Consider the following 21,089-nt stretch of genomic DNA (forward strand, 5'->3'; position numbering starts at 1 on the left):
TGTCTTCCAGCTGACTTGCCCGGCCTGCACCACTCCCACTTCCAAACCTAGTATCAGGCTCTAACTCTGCAGGGCAGACCTGACCTCAGTTTATTGAGACACCCAGCCTTGCAAGAGGAATCCCTCCATCAGGAAAGGAATTTTCCTACTCCATTTCCATATTTCTCTTATTTTGCCTCCCTTTTAGAGCAGATCATGGTGCATAATCAGGAAACACTTGCCACTACATCAGCTTTAGGACTTACAGGGGCAGGGTGTCAACATAAAGATAAATCATAGTACAAACTGAAACCTTTGTTTGTAATGGAGTCTGCTGCAAAGAGAAATCCCTGCAGACATTGCCTGTAAGATACTAAAAGCCATGGAATAATTTGTTACAGCTATTTAGTTGTGTGGAGTTGTGTTCTATGCAGTTACTTACTCAGAAGGCAATAACATCCACATCCAAGAGAGACTTACAGAAAGTCCATATAAATTCTCTTCCTTCTGCTTTGTTCTACACATATCCAGAAAGGATAAGTGGATTGGCCTATATCCTGATTGATCCTATATCCTGTCTTTCAAGGTAAGACTTTCTGCCTGCATATGGTGGGAGACATAGCACAGACCACATGGCACAGCCTCCTAGGAAAGGAGTCTATGGATAACTTTCAGTCATCGATTCACTCCAAGAGATAGAATGGCCTCAGAATAATAAAGATAGCTAGTCACAGTATGCATACATACTTTTGTACGCTTAAATCCTTTTTGTTCTTTGAAGTTTTGTGGAAGAGAAACTTTTAACATTAATTTAAAAAATAAGACATTAACAAGACTCCTTTGAGCCCAGAGACATATTTGAAAAATAAAATGCTATTTACCTCATAAATAATTGAGGATCTTACCTGCAGCAGGCCAAGCTCTTGCTGACAGAAAGATGAATAAATAAATAATTGTTCCACAAAACATGTTTCCAGAGAAAGGCTGCAACCCCAGTTCACTGAGGTTTTGTCCTCCAAGGGTTAGGAGTCTGGAGGGGTGGCAGACCACTACTAGAGCTGCTGCTTTATATTCCAGGGCATTCATTTCAAATTGCAGCTGGGAAATCCATAGCATACCTGCCCTTCCCACAGTCACCCTCCCAACTGTTGAACATGTCAGTAGAAAATACAAATTACAGATAGCAGAGAGTCCTGAACTGAATGTATCATGATCATGAGTCAGATGCTAAGCTAGGATAAAAAAATAAAATAAAAAAAACTTAACTCCATTTACTGAAATGGAGCTATACTGAACCTTTGCCATCAAAAGATATAGACTCAGAAATGAATAGGTAAAAGAGAAGATAGTTAACTGTGTAGTAGTTCAAACACCGTTGCAGCAGTGCAAGAGAAAAGGTATACCAGTCAATACAGGACTTAAGTGCTAAATGCTCATTCTTGTGTACTCTAGGAAATACCAGTGTGAGATATTTACTTGTCCTCCCATGAATAAATTCAGCAGATGAAAAGGGAAGGATCAACAAGACTCAAGTAATCAAATCCTGGTGGCTTTTGTTGGGTAAAAAGCATATTTTTCTTTCCAAAACACAGTCTGCATAAAAATACAAAACAAAGTTGTCTTCCCTTACCTTCTGCAAAAGGTTCCCATTCATAAAATCGACCCATAAATGGTTTGTTATTGTACGATGCACATTGCACCTCTCTGATATTTCTGCTGCTTTCAGGACACATCTGTTGAAATAGAATACACAAATTCAAATTATTATTTATCAACAGTAATATCATTACTGGTTTCTTACAAATTCATTTTAGAAGGTCAATGAAGGCACTGCCAAATTCTAATCCATATGAACAATGTTAACATCAAGAGACTCCTTTTCTTTAATAGAGATAAAAATTAGAAACACATGGCAGAGGGAGAAGAGATTCTGGTTCTTCTCTGTTGTCAGAATACCCCTAAGCCAAGAAGGTCTTGCTGTGAAGATCCTCCTTTAGGAATTTTAGTGGCAAACTTAGCGGCAAATTCATCTCCTTATATTCAGTCTGTGGAACGACTGTTTCTGTGGCTTCATACATATCATTCCTATTCCATAGATAGCAACCTGTGAGGAACATGTTGATGCTGAACAGACTTAACTCCTTGACTAGGTAAGATAGTAAGCAAAATAGCACTTTTGTGGTATTTAGTAGCGCTAGCAAAACACACCTCTCAGACACACAGGTGGTGCCTTTGTGGTGTTACAAAATTGGTATTATGCCTAGTATGGGTACAAGATATTGATCTTGCATTACAGAAGAGCAAGAAAAACTAGTATGCTTGGGTCACTGCCATAACGAACAGTGTACTTATTAGTTATAGTATCAAAAGGTGAAGTGCCTGTAGAAAAAAAAGTGTTAGACAGCTTTGTGGAATTCATGGAGTTAACAGTTCTGCAAAACAAGCAAATTAATTATTGAGTTGTCTTTTTCCCCAGCAAAAAGTAGATACTTCAAGATAAATTCAATAAACTAGAGCTGAAGCATTTGCTTTCCACAGTAGCTTTGCATTTTTCATTATTAATCTTCTGGGCTCAAATTTAACACAGTTGAAACACTTACATGCTTCCACGACATATTAAAAGCTGGCCACACCAGCTTCTTATCCTGCCTCATCCTACACTTCAGTACCCTATTACAACTTTTTCTTTTTTACTTCTATGTACTACTATTACAGTCAGTTACATTACTTTGTATTTTAACTTGTGCCTTCAGCTGCTAGCTTCAGAGTTCTTGAAGCTACATAACAAGAAGAACTCCTCCTTATATAGACACTTCCCCCCATGCACACATGCATGCACTGAGGCAAGGCAAGGCTTACAGGCAAAAGTCAACATCTTTTATTAGGTCAACTGCAATACAAGCTTTTGGGCAGACAAGTCTTGTTCAGATCTGAAACAGATTCCAAAGCTAAATACAAGTTAAATGTCTAAATATTTTGCTCTGCCTGTGTCCTCACACTATCACAGTTACAGCAAAAGTGTGCTCTGCCTAGAAACACACACAGAGGAGCAAGATTTGTAGAGAACAGGGCTTTAATTAGAGCAATCTGTATGCTTGGAGAAAATAGACGAGTTCTGGTCACGCATGAATTTTCTTTAGGTAGCCTTAGATGATCAAAACAGCTGTTAAAAACACTATTACTACATAAAAACAGTGGAAATCACACAAAGAACTAGAATAGAACAGCAAACCAATTTTTTTCTAAAGGAAACAGATTTCAAGGAAAAACTGGAGACAATATTATATAAAAGCAACATGGTTAAATAACTGTTTTTGAGGATGCAGTAAGAAGATAATCAGTAAGAAGAGATCCTCCTGCAACTACAAGTCATTTCTCTCATATTAGTATAGGGGGAAATCTTTGTCTTCTTTGCAGTGAAAGCCAACCTACCAAAGGCCCCAGAGGAAGTTCTCCCCAGAGGAGTTCTTGCTTTGTACCCACCCTCTATAGGTGAAGATGCATCTAGCTGGATGAGTGAGACATCAAAGCCAAGTCTTTTCCAGTGGGCAGTAAACTGCACCAAAGATATGCCTACAAGGTGGTTCACAGACTACTTGATCTCCTATTAGAATCAGAAGAGCAAGTCTTCTAAAACAAACAACACTTCTGGCCAAACAGCCATCTGTGCTTTGTTTGCCCACCCATCTGAGATCTCCAAGTACATGCAAATATTGTTTCCTCAACAAATCCTCACAAAAAAGCAAACAAAAAAGCCTCCCTGAAAATACAGCCATGAGTCAACAAATTTTATTGTAAGGGTGGGACAAAAAGCCTTTCTAGGGCCAAATACAAATCAAAGCTATATTCCCACAACTGAAATACGGATCCTTAAATCTGGGACACAGCAATGCAGTAAGAGTTAATTCAGCCACATCAACCAACCAACCAAGGCTAGTAGACTTAAACTTTTAACGGAAATTAATCATCCTATGTATCCTAAAAGTGAAGGGCCAGAACCTGAAATGGCATAAATTAAGGTCATTCCAGTAAATTACAGCAGAACAATGTCAAGTTGCACCAAAGAACCCAGCCTGAAGTGTTTCTTTTGAGAATGCACTTGCCTTTTCTTTCTTTCTTTTTTTTTTTTGGCACAGGTTTTCTGACAGTCTATTGTGAAGTTTTGTTGTTTCTTATTTTTCCTTCTCTGAGCCATGAGCTTGTGCTCTTGTGTATCAGTGTTTCTGGCTCCTAAACCATTTCCTGTACACTCTGTTCATACCAACTGCAGACAATGTATGAATAAAAAGATCAAAATATTCATTGCTGTTGCCAAAAAATAGTGCCTTTTTTCCCCTTCTAAGACTGTTTTTATATAGCTACATTCTCTATTTTTAAACTTACAGAAAGCTGACACAGGACGGAGGTCCCATTATTTTAAAGCAGGACAAAAGACTGAAAAACAGTAAATACACTGTATGGAACAAGTCTGAACTAGATGAAAAAAAGACTAGCTCAACAACTTCCCTGCGACTTTTAAAAGTCCCAGCACAATGCTACGAAAAATTCAGTTGTCCTTCCTCCATTTCTTTCACTAAGATGTAATTTCAACTTAAAACTTTGTGTAAAAGTTGGAGTGAGTAAGCTGGCCAGCAAAAATTCTTTGCTTTATTCTTTATACAGATTACAACCATTCTAATTCTGGTTTTTTTTATATAAATATTTTAGTGAAGATAGTATTTAGTAAAGAGTTAACTACAAGGTGCAAGCAGTCAAAGTTACTACAGTTTACGAATCACCAAGGCTTAAGATATCTATCCTCTACTCTATAAACATACTAATTAACATCCATATATCGCTTATTAACTCTTCTTAAATTCTTAATGCACAATTGAACAAAATGACATTTTCAGGCAGCCTACTGCTCAGCCCACCTGAAAATTAAATCCTTGAACATTTGTCAAAAGAACAAAGTGTCATGCTCTCTATCTTGGCCTCTCTGGCTTTTTTAGCGCATCTTTTCGGCAGAAACCACAATGTTATCACTCCCCCCCCCCAAAAAAAATCATACCCTTATACAATCAAAAGTAAGACTTTAGTGAAGGCTTTTCTATAGATCATCTACTTTGATTTTTTCCCCAAGAGTACAGTCAGTTTTTAGGCTCTTCTTTAATTATTATTTCTATCACAACTACTTATAGCTTGACTATAAAACTCTCCAAGGACAGCGATCAGCATCTGTGATTTAAAAGGAGCCAATGCTAAAGCAAGCTATTTACATTTGCTAAAGGTTGCACCTTACCCAGCTCGTCCTTTGCGTCTCACCCCTCGCGCGGGGCTGCGACGCACTGGAGGGAGGCGGGGGACAGGGCGGGGGTTTGCTGTCACCCCAGCGCGGGCTGTGCCCCACGGTGCGGGCTGCGCCCCACACGACGGCCTCGCGCACGCCTCTGCTTCACCCTCCATCAGCCTGCCTGCCGTGACAGAGCAGTGGCTGCTGATGAGAGAGGCCCAACACCTCTCCTGGCTCTCTGGCAAACTAATATAAATATTACTTTAAAAAGCAGACATGCTTACAGATGAAAACTGTTCCTGTGGTTAAGCCACAGGACTGGGATTTGAAAGATCTGGATCTGTTCCCTAACTCTTCCTGAGGCTCCTGGTGTGACCATCATCAAAGTACATAACCTCACTGGGCGACTCTCCCCTGGCTCCCCCCCATGACACAAGGGCATCAGCAGCCGGTTGCCTGATGGGGATTTGAAGACAGAATTTTTGAAAAAAAATTAACTTCGTTTTTTGGATTGGTTTTTTTTTGGTTAACAACAGATCTTGAATTTTTTTTCCCCTCAACAACATTCTGTTTTGTAATCACTGAGCTAGTCTTTCAGAGGTTTTGATATAAAAACAGGATGACTTTTTTAAATGTTTGTCAAAAAAATTATTTTTTTAAACCAGCTATGTGGAGACCAAATGAGCAAAACTATACACATACTAAGAAAACTCTCAGATTCTGTTGTGTAGAGCCATATATAAATTATCTATAAAACTGTATCTTATGCTGGGAGACTTTTCTTGTATTCTTTCAACTGTACACTATAAAATTAGAAACAGAATCTAGACCCCATAATTTTGCATGTTTTCAGGTGATGTCTCATAGCTAGAATATGCTGGCAGAAAAAAGCAATGCTGTAAATTAGTCATGCTGGGCTTTATTCAGCTAAGTACCTTAAAAGTGCTAGACATTTTCACACAACGTAAGAGGCTTTCAGAGCTTCCGCTGCTTCACTTTGCTGTGGCTGTTTCAATGAAGCTGATGTCTCAGCCAACTCTGCTTCTTGTACTTCCATGATGTGAAATCACAGCAGCAGCAGCACAGCACTTGAGGCAGGGAGTGTTTAAGATGAAATATTTCAGAAGCATCCATTTGTTTTTGAGGATCTCAGGCTGAATTTCCTGAAATGCACCATGTCTGCAATTGACTCAAACTTAGCATTTCTGAAACGGTAGCCTTATTTATGCCTACATTTCATCTGCAAGGTATGGATATGAAAGTAAAGCATTCCAAGATATAGTGACACACTACTTCTTTGTCATGTACCATTCCTGTTTGCTTAAAATGAGCTGCTAGTACAGCTAAGATTGTAAAACAAACTGCCCTGTTTGCTTTTTAACTTTTAGAAACCACTTGAAAAAGAATTTTTTAACAAATCTTTGACTCCTCAGTTAATTCATGAAGTGTTGGCAAAATGCCAGAAAATTTACTACTCTCTCAGCTGATCTATACCCACACTGGATGCATGCCTGCCATTAGCAAAATTGCTTCAAAGATGCACTTAGATAATGCACTTCCAGAAAAGCATATATAGGTCATTTTGAAACCGAAACTGCCTCTAAAGGCATTTAAAGCATTGACCGAGATTTTTGGCACTGTTTCATTCTTATGACCTACAGTAACTGGCAAACTCTTTTTCCAATGCCCCATAGTCCCTCTGGATTCTCCAGGCTAAAGCGTAATTCATAATTAATATTTTCTGTGTGTACATTACTATATATTAAGTCTAAGTAATGTAGTTATACTCCATTTGTCTAAAGGCCCATTTCATTTCTGCAGTGACACTGTCTAATCTTATTAATCCTTTTACATTCCAAAAGATAAGCACAACTCCAGAGAAAAATAATTAAAATACTTATTTCTGAAAGTGTAATCTGAAGATTCTTCTTTCATTTTGAGAACAACATCTCTTAAAAGTGGAATTTCCTTGCAATATGCACATCCAATTCTTTACCTAACAATCCACCATGTCTGCAGGGAACTTCTTCCCTGACATGCTTGTGCCTTGCTCCTCCTGCAGTCTATGGAAGTTCCATGTCCATGTCCGAAATCAAAATCTGGGCCTCAAAAATTAAATTTTTCAGGTAAGGAACCTCTCTCTGCATTGCCAACGACCATGCACACCAATTGCAGTCTTACTTGGGTTCACCACACACTGAAAGTCAGCAGCAGATCCTTTTAAAAAACTTTGAGACTATTTTTATTCCTCCAACAGTTTTAATTTTTAAAAATGAAAACTAGACATGAACATAATTGTCTGCCAACTAGAAAAAGAATTAAGGCATATTAAATGTGTCTAAAAGTCTTTGGCTCAAAATATCAGACAGACTAAAATGAAATTGATGCTTGTGAAAAACAAAAACAGGCAACAAACTTTAAAATGCAAAATTTTTTAAATTATATGAAGAACAGCTATTCAATAAAAATAGTGCTAGTCAGCTCTAATTACAGCCCATGACCCCAGACAGTACACTATAAATGTCTAGCTTGACGTGGAATGAAAATTAACATCTGTGAATGCAGCGGTATCTGGACGCATTTAGGAAGATCGAGCAGCTGTAAACCTAAACCTCAGCGCTGCCTCAAGCAATGAATTTGCGCCTACGTGCCTACTGCAGTGGAGATGCTTAAACCTAGTAATGGCAATCGTCAAACTACCAACTTTCTCTATGAAGCAGAGAGATGTTGAAGTGAGGCAGAGCAGATCGTACAAGGTACCAGCTGCCTTTCACTTCTCCCTTGCTGCTTCCAGAGGGCTGCTCTATGTCAGAGATGGAAAAGACCCGAGATGTGCTCACAGGATAAGATCACTGCACCTCTGCCCAAACTCCATCCAGCTGGAGGGAGCTCATGTAAGGAAGCTCGTACAGCAGAGCTGAATGCAGGGCGCCTGCCCTCACCGAGGCACGTGCTGTCTCCCACTGCTGCAAGCTAGGCAACCGCTCTTACCTCACACTTTCATATGATGACTTTCAGGTACGAGAAACCGAGGAACCTCTGCCAAATTGATGCGACTTGTGCTCCCACTTCATAAAACCTCCCCAACTCCAAATATTAACTTAATACCAGTCCATTCATTTAGACATTTCCACAAAATTTCCTTCATTTTTCTTATTCAGCCAAAACTGCTCTCCAGATTCATCTGAGCCAGCACATGAGTTTTTCTCAGCACCAAACATTTTTCAGCGAAGAAGTTTTTGCAGAAAATATTACTTCAGGCTTAAAACAGGATGGTTCCCCAACACTTCTTGCTGCAGTGGTTATTCTCCATTTGTTTACATGACCATGCAGCACTGTATCAAAACACCAACTGAAATCTAGCTATTCTCAAACAACTGCAGTGGGTTTATCCATCAAATTCATACATGTAGCCAAAATGTCTATAGATTCTCTTTGGCATCACCTCCCGTTTAATCTACTAGGTCCCCACATTCACAGTCCTGCTTTTTATATATATTGCAATACCTTACTTGATACAGAAGTCAAATTAGGAAGTTTCTATTTTTGAAAGGTCTTGCCTTCCTTTTTGAAAACATCGCTACATAACTTATATTTGACTCTGAAATCACCTCTTTCAGTTCCAAACATATATATTGTTTGCATGTTCTTAGAGGTTCAACAACTGCCTTCACGAATACTTCTAAAATCCACTGAGTGCATCTCACCCCGCTGTGCTGATGTGCATATGTTTAGTTTTAACAGGTAATTCCTTCACCATTGCTTTGTCGTTAACTTATCTTTCCTTTTCTTTCTCCATCTGCCAATTCCATTAAGGTTTTTGCATTCTTTCTAACTAAAATAAAATTAACAGAACATGACTGTTGGACGCATGAATACAATATGGCTAATGGCTACAGTGAGTGAATGACTCCAGCATTTTTAGGAGTGCAGTCGGAACTTAAATTTTTTTTTCCATTATTGATTTCAGCTTTGCATGACAGAAAAGTTCTCTGAATATACCTAGAAAGTCTTTGAAGTGTTATCTGAACCTAGTCTTTATTAACTTTGCAATGTATCAGACATTAATACAGATAATACATTAATGCATAATGCAGCAAGTGTGTCTATTAGTGCTTTACCTTTTTTTCCCTCTTCAATAGCACTTTACAGCTTTAAACACTATGTCTAATAATGGGGAAGAAAATTCAACCAAACAGATGAAAAAATAAGCATTTTTGCTTAATTTACAGGCCTGTGGGGGTTTTTTCTTTAATTCTCACTGACAAATCCATCTGATTAGACTGAAATAACTGATTTTATTTTAGATTTTCAAGAACTTGGAAAGGATTCAAGTTCAGCCTCAGTTTTAAATAAAATTAATTTTAGCCACTCATCCACCCCACAAAGTATCCATACTGATTTAATGTGCATGCCAGGAAATGCTTGGCAACACGAGCTTAGGAGGGGCTCACCAAAGAGTTGTAGTAGGAAAATTAATAGTACAGTTCCTCAGTTGCACCTAGTATCTCCATTTTAAGGAAATCATATTTCTGATCTAAAGTTTTACAAATGTTATTCCAAAAGGCTAAAAATAAATTGAGAAACAAAAACTGGTTTTTACAACATCTATGTTTAACAATTAGAAAACGGGGAAAAAAAAAGGAAACAAAAAACAAAAAACAGACCATTCTGGAACAGAACATCATCTGGTGTAAAGTGATACGCAAGTATGCTATCGAAGTCAGAGCTACGCCTATTCACACCTGCCAGTGATCTAGCCCACTGACTGCTGGCTAGACTTTCTTTGATTCAGTGAAAGACCAGATGACTATCACCTCATTCCAAAGCATTTTTTTTTTCAAAAAGCAGTTATTATTTTACAATGTCCCAAATTTATTTTAGTGCCCAATTCCCTGAGTGAAGAGGAGCTTCAGTACTGAGACTGGAGTGCACACAGAATAGTCTTTAGATGATCCCAATCAAGCATCAAAAACTTGGCATTTGCAACAAACATCTTAACTGCATTACACAATGGCTACTCTCAGGCTCAACGGTGGTATCATCTTTTATACAAATATGTTGCATAAAAAAAATCCACCAAATACAAAAATTCTTCCATCCAAATATCTATTTATAGAAATGCTATATAATGTTCATAGTGCTTAAACCGCACGCTACTGCCTCATTTAATGGGAAATCAATGAAAAGTTATTTCCATTTGACAAAAGCTGGCTCAGAGTCTGAAGAATGCCTCAACAGGGGAGCGTTCAGCCTTGCCGCCGATTTAGGGTCTCATCTGTCTGCATTTTTCCAGTACAACATAGAAATAGGGAGTACTTCTGTAGTCCTCACCAGAAAATGAGAGATTTATGTACCTAGAATAGCTGCTTTAATATAATTGTTAAATAATAACAATAATAGCTAAAAAAAAACAACTGCTCTCAGAATTTTTATAAAATAGTATTCTTTATACTAGAAAAATCAGTCACTCCAAAATCCTCTTAAAAAGGTACCAATGCCAGCTTTGAAAGACCTTGAGACAAACTCATATTTGATGCAAGCCCATTGAAATAAGAGTTGGAGAAGGCAGAGGTGATATATTTTGTCTCTATATTTTATGGAAATTTATGCCAGTTTAATATAACCTCCACTAGAATTTTCAGCAATATTTTATTTCATTTTTAAAGACCATTGTTAGAGTAGCCTCTTTTTCTAGGGTATAGCCTATATGTTGGGTAGGTTTCATTATTTTATTATTTTATTCTACCAGCATCATAAGTATGTGGGAATAATCCTCTACTAGAGTTTTCTATATGAAATATAGAAAATAGAAATATATGGCAATTCAATTGTATGCATTCCATTTAAATGACTGGCCTCTGTGAGGGAGGAGGGACTACCTGAATGGATCCAGCAGCAGGACTAAAACTTCAGGGAAGTTTCTGATTTATCTTAACACCATATTCCAAGTTTTAATTAAAAATTCTTATTACGGCAAATAAGCACAGTGTTATTAGTGGGGGATCCCTACTTTAACTGAAGGCTGGGCAATAGAAATATAGGAATGAAAAAAATCTTGATATGTTTATGCAGCTTTATGTGAGGCACAAACGTACAGTTCCTGTGTCTAGGGTGAATTCTGGTAAATCTGTTGTGAGCATGCATTTTGTTCTAAAAGGGAACATGTACTACTGACCGTGAATTAGAAACAAAATTTTAAAAAAGACCCTTAATGGACCTAAATATGGAACACATCTTCCACACACAGTGAACAGTTGCAGAACACCATAACTGTAGCTTACACTTGGCTCCTAGAATCTCAGTCATTTTTTGCAGAAATTACAGCACTATTCATATTTTGGAGCTCGTTTCCATCAGAAATCACATTCACAAACAGTTTCTGATACAACACACACTTAGCTTCTGCAAAATATTCTTTCTTCCCAGGTAATACTTCTTTAAAAAAAGGCACATTAAACTAACAAGCAGATACATTTAACAGATTTTATAATGCCCTGGTATAGCTACAGCTTGTAGCACCATCTATCTACTATTCTATTTACTAAAGTTTGTCAAACTTTAACCATTCAGACTAAAATCTCCCACTCCTGGTGTCTGTCTTAATATCATTTTTGACCAAAGTATTTCCTCCAAGGATAAGTCTAAAGAAAGATAAGAGGGGAGGAGTGTTTTATTTTTTTCCATGTTTCAAATATTCTGATAATTTTTTTTACACCCAAAATGTAAGCGTGTCTCCTTTTAATGAGTGAATTGAAGTCAGCAAGAAAAGTGTTTTTTGTCAAGAATGCATCTTTCGCCTTTTGTATGGAAATCTATCCAAACATAGCCAGACCACAAGCTTTTGAAAAAATACTGATAAACGTACTTTGCATATGTTCAGAAAAACCTTGTTAAAGTTTTGCAGCTAAACTACTGGAACAACCTGTTTACAAGAAGTCTGTCTCAAATCTGAGGCTAAAAGAAAGAGAAGTTTTCCAGTAATAATTGGTATGTGCTCTTGAGGTCTGAGTTAGGGGCATGCCCTGGAAATGAAAACAGGACATCTGTCTCTTCTGTTTTCAGGCTCCAGAGGAGTCTGGATGAGCAAGACTGCTGACAAAGGTACTGAGAAGAAGAAAGTGAAATTGGAGGCAGAGAAGACAGGGAACTTAAGCAGAAGGAGGAGGGACTGAAGGTGGAAGAAATGGAAGAAGAGATGGAATACCAGACAAGGCACTGAGAGTGAAAAGCATAACTGAGCAAGAAAACACAAAGGTAGAGCTTCTGCTGGAAGGCAAGGGAGCAGAGATGGGTCATATTTGGAGGAATGGCAGAAACACCTGTGGTGAGCAAAACCTATTAAAATCCCAGCAAAGCATTTCCATTCCCCTGCAGTTCGAGTAGCGGGTGAATTCCTCCTACTGGTTAGTCCATTGGCTCAGTTGCAACAGCCTGATGAGTCATGTGAATACCGATATATCACATGATGGGATTTGGGTTTTGAAGGCTTTTTGTTTTGTTTTAAAACTAGAATGTTATATACAGTAAGTCAAAGGACATTAAAAGAATGCTTAAACTAAACTTAGAAGACATGAGAACTGAGATTTTGCATGCAATTACTATTTAATTTGGCGCTCTGTGCCTATGAGGTCCATTCTCAATTGTATGATTGCATTTTTTCGTTCTATATGACCTATGACTCATTCGGTCTGCAGGATAGACTTACTCTGGGGATGAATCAGGAATGTTTAGTGAGAAGACTTATTTATATAATCTCTGTCTCATTTACTGCAGAAGCTAGTAGGTATGCACTGGATGTACAGAATGAAGAACAGGAAGGATGGTCTCAGGTTTCTGGGACTGGGTACTATACCAGTTTTGGTGGGGGCAGGTGGATGGGTGGGAATCATGCATGGTGCAATTAACTTAATCCAATCCTTTATCGGCTCATGAATAACTGTGCACTTTCCATTTTGGGTGTCTGACCAAAAACCTCTGGATCCGATCTGCAGAGGAGCTGCCATCTTGTAATTACAGTTTTGGTCAATGTAAATTTTGCTTTGGCTATTGTCAAATAATAAATATGGTATTAAACATTGGAAAAACGCCAGTTCTAGTCACTCAACACTGGGTATTAAAATTATTGAATACTTTTTTAAACCTCATTCTTCCATATCTGAACTCCCTTTCTTACAACAGGAATTACATCCTGCCATTGCACAGCAGCTTTGTGAAGGTTAAATCAAACACTACAATGATAATATCAATGACTGGTCCCTACAGAAGTTACTTTTCCTTGTCTTTAGCAATGCACGATTTTAAGGCAGGGAGCCACAGAATGAGTAACAGAGTGTCGTAGTAACTGAGTAACATTGAGTAGTGTATCACTAATAAATGAGTTGCTGTTTTATGCAGGAACCCTGGGGTAAAATAATACATGATTAGGCAACTAAATAATTTTTGTAACACACAAGAGTTACCATAAGATTGTACATAAAACTCTAGTTTTCTGAAATTTCTAAGCCTTTCCAGGTTTGGCTTTGTCACCTTAAAGGTGTCCTTTTGATATTTCACTGCTCAGAGTAAAACTGTGCACCACCACAGAAAATTGTCATCAAAAAGTGACCCAAATGTCTCAAAACAGCAGGTCAAGATACTTAGTATGCTTGCTGTCTTTAGCAAATGATAATGCAAACAACAGAAACACAGAAAAAGAAAACAGTATCTTGCTTGGCTGGGAAGTTACTGAAAGTTGATGCTGAGAACAGAAGAGAGGTGGCTGGCAGCGGCAAGGGACGTTTCCCTGGCTTCCTTCCCCCCAACCAACCATTGCCTTGCTAACGCTGCACTGACACGGCTATGGCTCACCCAATGCATTGGCACTCTTCCCTCAAAACGTATCAGAAATACAGGATTGGCTCTTCCACAGCTGGAAGTCAAAAATATGAAGATCAACAGCATTCCCAACCAGTCAGTAGAAAGAAACTCTCTTACTAACTATGCTTGCATGTTGCTACACGTGCAATGTGTTGCCCTCAGAGGTGTTATTTCTGGACAAACACAGAGCACACTTGGCTGACGCACTAGCAAAGCAGAGACAAAGCACCACAGCCTCTCTCCCCCACACACCTCAATTTCACCACTGCTTTAATTATTTCTGGGTTTTGCACTGTTCTGTAGGCAGCTGGCTCTTAATGTTTCCTGTGAGAAGGCCTTATTGAGCCGTTCTGGTCACCACAGAGCACAGAGTGACAGCTTCCCACTTCCAGTCCTTCTGGGGAGAGGCTTTGGGCTACCATCCTTCAATGCAACTCTTCCTTGGTTAGGCAAGGAAACACCTCTTTGCTAGCGGCAATCTTACAGTCACATTTCTTAACTTTCAGCATGTTTTAACCATTTGCAGTTCACAGGTTCCAAGATCTGCTTAAAAACAGCAGAAATCAAAACTAAAAACCCTAGCAACAGTGTTGCTAGCAGATCACCTTCTCCTGATGTACTCTTAGCTTAATTTCAGCAGCTTCTCCTGTACTTTGTACTTCCTCCACTCAGAGAGAGAACTGGGAGCGTACTGGTGGGTGCCTGTGCTGCAAGATCCTGTATTAGTGTAATTCACATTATCTTCTCGCTATCTGGCTTTCAAACACACCTTAGACTTGCTCATTGTTATCAGCAAGACTGGACTAATCTACTAAAAATGCCAGGAAAAAATTACTCCTTTCATGTATACACACGGTGACATATGACAGGAGGTGTTTTCTATCCCTCTAATTAATGGGAATAGTTACCAAATGTCCATAAAAGTTTAATTTCAGGGGGAAAAAAAAAAGTTGTGTATAAATTAATTCAAGGGATTTCCCTTGAAAAAGCTGCCAGACATCTGCAGCTTCTTCTGCTTCTAAAACCTGGATGCAATTAAACTAACACATGAATAAAAAGCAAATTTCTTGTTCAAATTATAGTAGTGTGATATGTGCTAATTTGTTGCATCAAAGTGAGAAACAGCCTTGGGAACATCTTGTATTGTGGTATGTACTAATTTGTTACATCAGTGAGAAACAGCCTTGGGAACATCTGTGGGAACATCCTACAGCCTGTGGTGGGGGGCATGTACTCCGCCTGAGAAAATTGAGCTGAGCTAGCGAAGCAGCAATGTTAGTTCAGATAGGCTAATATGGCACACAATGCAGAGGAAGACTCCAGCCTTCATCCCCACGACCACCAGAGGGCTGAAGAAGACCCCCTAGCAACAGCCGGCGCAACCGCAGAAGTTACAGGAGGTGCCCCGTATACCCGGAACTGGAATCGCATATAAGGAGACTGTGAGGGGGGGTTGTGCGCGCCGTTGGTGGAGCAGGAGACTCCCCCCCGGCCGCCCAGCGCTGTTTTGCTTACTTGTGACTTGCTCAATTATTAAATTGGAATTTATGCAACCCGGCCCGAGTGGTTGTCAATTTGTCACATTTACCTATAACAATTTGGTGCTGTGACTCGGATACAGGCTTCCCTGGTTTCGGGACTCTGACTCAGGGGGGGTGCCCCATCCCGTTTTCGGATGGCCCCTGAGTGGGTAGTTCCCCTACCAGAACCTGTATTTCCGAACCCTAAATCAGGACAAGTAAGCAAAAGAACTGCAGTACCCCGTAAACTTTGTGCACGAAGATCCGAACGAAGACTCAGGACTGAGTGAGTATATGTATGCGGTTCCGTTCGGTTGGGGTGGGATACCCGGAGCACGTGAGACGTCCCCAGGGAACGGAGTGAGCGCGGACCCTCCAGGAGAGGGGGTCCTTAGCGCGGACCCTCCAGGAGAGGGGGTCCTTGTGTAACTGGGGACGGTGTGAGTGCGGACCCTCCAGGAGAGGGGGTCCTTGTTGCGGATCCTCCAGGAGAGGGGATCCTTATGTAGCGGGGGACCGAAAAGGGGCACCCGACAGCCAACTGGGCGGCCCTCTGCGAAGGGACAACCGTCCTAGCAGTAGAGACTTGGGTGGTGTGAGTGCGGTCCCCTGCGGAGAGAAAGAGAGTTGTAAAAGAGAGTGACTGAGGTGGGTGCTCCGGAAGATGGGACAGAAAAAGAGCAAGTCTTCTGATCCCATAGAGGGCTTTACGGTACGGTTACCGGATATACCGCCCGATAGCCCTTTAGGATTAATGATTAAGTATTGGAACGATTGGCCCTCCCGAGAAGGCAAAAGCCGAGAAAAAATGGTATATTACTGCATGCAAGTATGGGGTGGGAAGCAGATTAGAAGAGACCACCTTTATTGGCCAGTATACGGGTCTTTTGAAAATTGGATATGTCAGACTCTAAATATATATGTGAATTCAAAGGAGCCCTTTAGTCCAGAAGAAAGTGAGTATGCTAGTTTATGGATAAGACCAGATACTCGGACCATGATATTTACCCTGAAAGAGAAAGGTCCGAGGAAGAAAAGCAAAATACTGGAGGAACTTCGTTTCTCCTCCCCCCTGTATTCCCTCAGCTCCGGCTCAAAACCCAACACCAGCCCCTCCTCGTAGCCCCTCTCCAACGACCCCAGACTGGGATCTAGACCCTCCTAGTTCCCCAGAAGAAACCCGAAGGGTCATGAGGAGTCAAACGAGGGGAGGTGGGCGATCTGATCAGCTGTACCCCTTGCGAGAACTCCCCACGGGAGGACCGCAGCCAGGGATGGGATTTGTGTCTATGCCCCTGAGTTCAGGGGACGTACGGGATTTTAAGAAAGAAATGGGGAATTTATTAGAAGAGCCTTTAGGGGTGGCTGAAAATTAGATCAGTTTTTAGGTCCAAGCCTTTATACATGGGAGGAATTACAATCCATCTTAAGCATATTATTTACAGTGGAAGAAAGGGAAATGATCTGTAGGGCTGGGATGCGGATTTGGGATCAACAACACCAACAAGGTCCCGCAGCAGATATTAAATGGCCCACCCAACGGCCGGACTGGGACAATCAGAATGCTGAGCATTGGACACATATGTCCGATTTGAGAACCATAATAGTTCAGGGAATCAGGGAATCTGTTCCCAGGGGGCAAAATATTAATAAGGCCTTCATGGAACAACAAAAGAAGGATGAGACACCAACAGAATGGCTCGAAAGACTTAGAAAAAATCTGCAACTTTATTCCAGGGTAGACCCCAGTACCCCTGTGGGACAGGCTCTATTGAAAACACAGTTTGTAGCAAAGGCCTTTCCAGATATCAGAAGAAAGCTAGAGAAGTTAGATAATTGGCAGGATAGGGGGCTGGACGAATTGCTGAGGGAAGCTCAGAAAGTGCATGTGCGGAGGGAAGAGGAAACCCATCGCCGGCAGGCAAAGATTATGGTGGCAGCAGTCCGAGAAGGGCAGAGAGGAATTCAGGCGCAACCCCCTAGGTCGTATAACAGACCTAAGAGAAAGTCACTTCACCAAGAAGGACAACCCAGAGAAGTTGTGACGAGGGACTTGAGGCAGGTTGAGTGTTTTTATTGCCAGAAAAAAGGGCATCTGAAGAGGAATTGTAAGAAGCGAATGCAGGATGAGCAAATGTTCCAAGATTAGGGGGGTCAGGGGCTCTATCTGCTGGGGACTCATAAAGGAACCGAGCCCTTGATAAAACTGAAATTGGGTCCCCAGCGACAAGAAGTAGAATTCCTTGTGGATTCTGGGGCAGAAAGATCTACTGTCCAAACGGTACCCTGGGGGTGTAAACCATCCCCAGAGAAATTACAAGTGATAGGAGCTAAGGGAGAACCCTTTAAGGTCCCAGTAATTAAAAATGTGGAAATAGAATCAGAATCTCAATTAAGTGTTGGATCCTTTTTATTAGTTCCCGAAGCTGAATATAATTTACTGAGCTGAGATATGATGGTTGAATTAGGAATCAATTTAGAAGTAGAGAATCAAGAATTAGTTATAAAATTATGCACCCTTACTATTGAAGATGAGGCCAAAATCAACCCTGAAGTTTGGTATACCCCAGAATCAGTAGGGAAACTAGATATTGCTCCCTTTGAAGTGAGTATACGAAATCCAGAAATCCCTGTTAGAGACAAGCAATATCCAATGTCACAGGAAGGGAGGCAAGGACTCCGACCAGTAATCCAGAGGCTAATAAATCAAAGGTTACTGGAGCCTTGTATGTCTCCCCATAATACCCCCACCCCATACTCCGTGTGTTGGCTGAAGAGCCTGTCTGCCCCATGTGCGGCTCCAGGCACAGAGCGATGAGACAGCCCCCGCCCTGGCAAGGAGCCCCCTGCCCGCATCAGCCCCTACACCGCCCCGGGAAGGCAGGATGAGATCCCGGCTGCTCCTGGGCTGAGCACTCTGCTTGGGGTCCCAGCAGGCACTGCGAGAAGTGGGGTGCAGGCTTCCCCCTTCTCCCCGCTGGAGACGCTGCTGCCCTGGCCAGCGGTGGCAGCAGCCCCAGGCCCCCCCCAGCAGGCAGGTAGTGGGGTGACGGTGCCTCCCCCAGCCCAGCACCGCCTGTGCTGCTCCACCTGCCGAGGCGGCTCGCTGTCTTCCTCTGCTTTAGTCTGGTGCTTGGAGCTGGGGCCCCACCTCAGCTCTGCCAAACAGAGACCTCCACTAGATGTAGCCATTCACCGAGTTAACCCTGGAGACAAGGTTTTAATTAAAAACCTGGCTAGACTCGTCCTTGACTCCCCGCTGGGAGGGACCTTTTCTTGTCTCACTTACCACAGACACTGCTATTCGTACCGCAGAGCGAGGATGGACACACGCTAGCAGAATTAAAGGACCGATTTCAGAATCATCGTGGGAAGCCTTTGGAAATCCGGACAATTTAAAAGTAACCTTTAAGAAGAAACCTGGAATCCTCGATAAGTGAGACCACATTTTGTAAAACCTAACATAGTATTTGTTATAACCCCACATTGTATTTGTTATCCCTTTGTGTGTTATGCATGTAGGGTTTGTAAAGGGAAATAGTGGACTCATTGTTAGTACGGGTATCTCCCTAGCGGCATTTGCCGCCCTTGTTACGACAAAATTGACTTATTGGACATTAAAAGATCATAAGAAAAGATCGGTAGAATGGTGGGAAGCCTTTGTTAAAGGAGTACAACCTGAGAAAGGTTGTACCCATGCCAACCACCCCGATCACATAAGGCTAAAATTAAAAACACCAATTGTAGGTGGACTGTGCCGTATGTTGGGTGTCTCTCTCGAAAAACTGGGAAGCCTTTCAAATCAGAAAGGCACATAAAGGAGGTTCCCCTGAAGAATACGGCTGCTGTCGAGAAGACGGTACACCCTGCTGCTCTGAGCAAAAGAGTAGGCAGAGGAGACAGAGACGTATAGAAACTGTGGGGATCGAGGCCGACAAGCCACCTCCTGAGCAGGAATACCTTAAGTTATAAGACCCAGACTCTTTAAAGTCCCAGAGACACCTGGCATCACGGATCGCCCCTCCAAGGCATTAAGGGTTTGTAAAGTATCCGTTAACCAAGCCATGGGTCCACTACTCCTCTGGAAGATGATTGTGCTAGGCTTATTAGGAAGATGAATCAAAGGGGAACATAATGTACACCAACCCTTTAAGTGGACATTAATAAGGTGGGAGGATCAAACAGCGATCCAAGTACGAAGTGTACCTGGGAGTCCTACATTCACAGCTACCTTGTGTGAGTTGGCACCTATTGAACCATGTCTAGATCACATGGGGTTTTACTTTTGTCCTAGTTCTAATCCTGGGCGGGGGTATTGTAATTGTCCAAACTCCTATTATTGTGCTTATTGGGGGTGTGAAACTATAGCCTCGGATTGGGCCCCAGGAGCAGGGTCAGATAAGTTTATTAAAGTCCAGTGGGGACCTTATGGCTGTACACCTTCCAATGGGAGGTCCAGTACAGGTTCGTGCCCTTATTCGGCTTTTGGCAATCAGGGTAACTGTAAGCACCTGATGATAAACATTACCCGCCCGGAGGACCCAGGATGGTTTTTGGGAAAGACCTGGGGGGTCCGGTACTGGGAACCCGGGACCGATAGGGGAGGATTATTTACCATAAAGAAAGAAAGTGTGCGACCTACTCCTCAAGCGATAGGGCCGAATCTAGTTGTTAAAAGGGTGGAATCAAGAATCAAACCAACGAGGGCAATCATGAATCCGACAAGTATTCCTATGAACCACCCCACCCTGAGAGATACTGTTGTGATCTCAAAAAGTAAAGCCACAGAGAGGGTAGACAATCCCCTGTGGAAGGTTGTGCAAGCAACCTACAAAGTATTAAATGCTACAACCCCTAGTATAACTACCCATTGCTGGTTATGCTACGACATAAGACCCCCTTTTTATGAAGCAATAGGAGTAAATATGACATATACCTTAAGCAATGATTTCGACTCACATTGTCAATGGGAAGATAAGAAGAAGGGGTTGACCATGGAACAAGTTACGGGAATGGGAATGTGTATTGGCAAAGTACCAAAATCAAAAAGAAAGCTGTGTGGGTCTATAACATTGCAAACCTACACCTCCGAAAATGGATGGATTATTCCCACCAAAGGAACTAGGTGGGTATGCTCAAAAACGGGCCTAACTCCCTGTGTCTCCCTAAAGGTACTCAGTGGGTCCCCAGAATATTGTATACAAGTGGAAGTAGTTCCAAGGATCTTGTACCATCCAGAAAATGTGATGTACGATCATTGGGACACCCCTCACCCGGTCCGAGTAAAGAGGGAACCATTCACCGCAATTACTATAGCCACCTTACTGGGTCTTGGGGCAGTGGGAGCGGGAACCGGAATTTCCTCCTTAGTGATGCAACAGCAGAGCCTTAGCACTCTATGGGCAGCTGTGGATGAGGACTTAGAACGAATAGAAAAATCCATTACAGCTTTAGAAAAG

At 41.3% G+C, this 21,089-nt stretch overlaps 1 protein-coding gene across 1 annotated transcript in view; it reads right to left on the reverse strand.

The window, feature by feature from the left end:
- The window catches only part of THSD4 (thrombospondin type 1 domain containing 4), a 414,956-nt gene that overhangs the window by 317,972 nt on the left and 75,895 nt on the right, over positions 1 to 21,089 (reverse strand). The window contains exon 6 of the mRNA XM_067305466.1: positions 1,610 to 1,712. Coding sequence (XP_067161567.1) covers positions 1,610 to 1,712 — 103 coding nt within the window. The remainder of the gene's footprint in view (positions 1 to 1,609; positions 1,713 to 21,089) is intronic.

This window comes from Apteryx mantelli, chromosome 15, assembly GCF_036417845.1.
Source record: "Apteryx mantelli isolate bAptMan1 chromosome 15, bAptMan1.hap1, whole genome shotgun sequence".
Lineage (NCBI taxonomy): Eukaryota > Metazoa > Chordata > Aves > Apterygiformes > Apterygidae > Apteryx > Apteryx mantelli.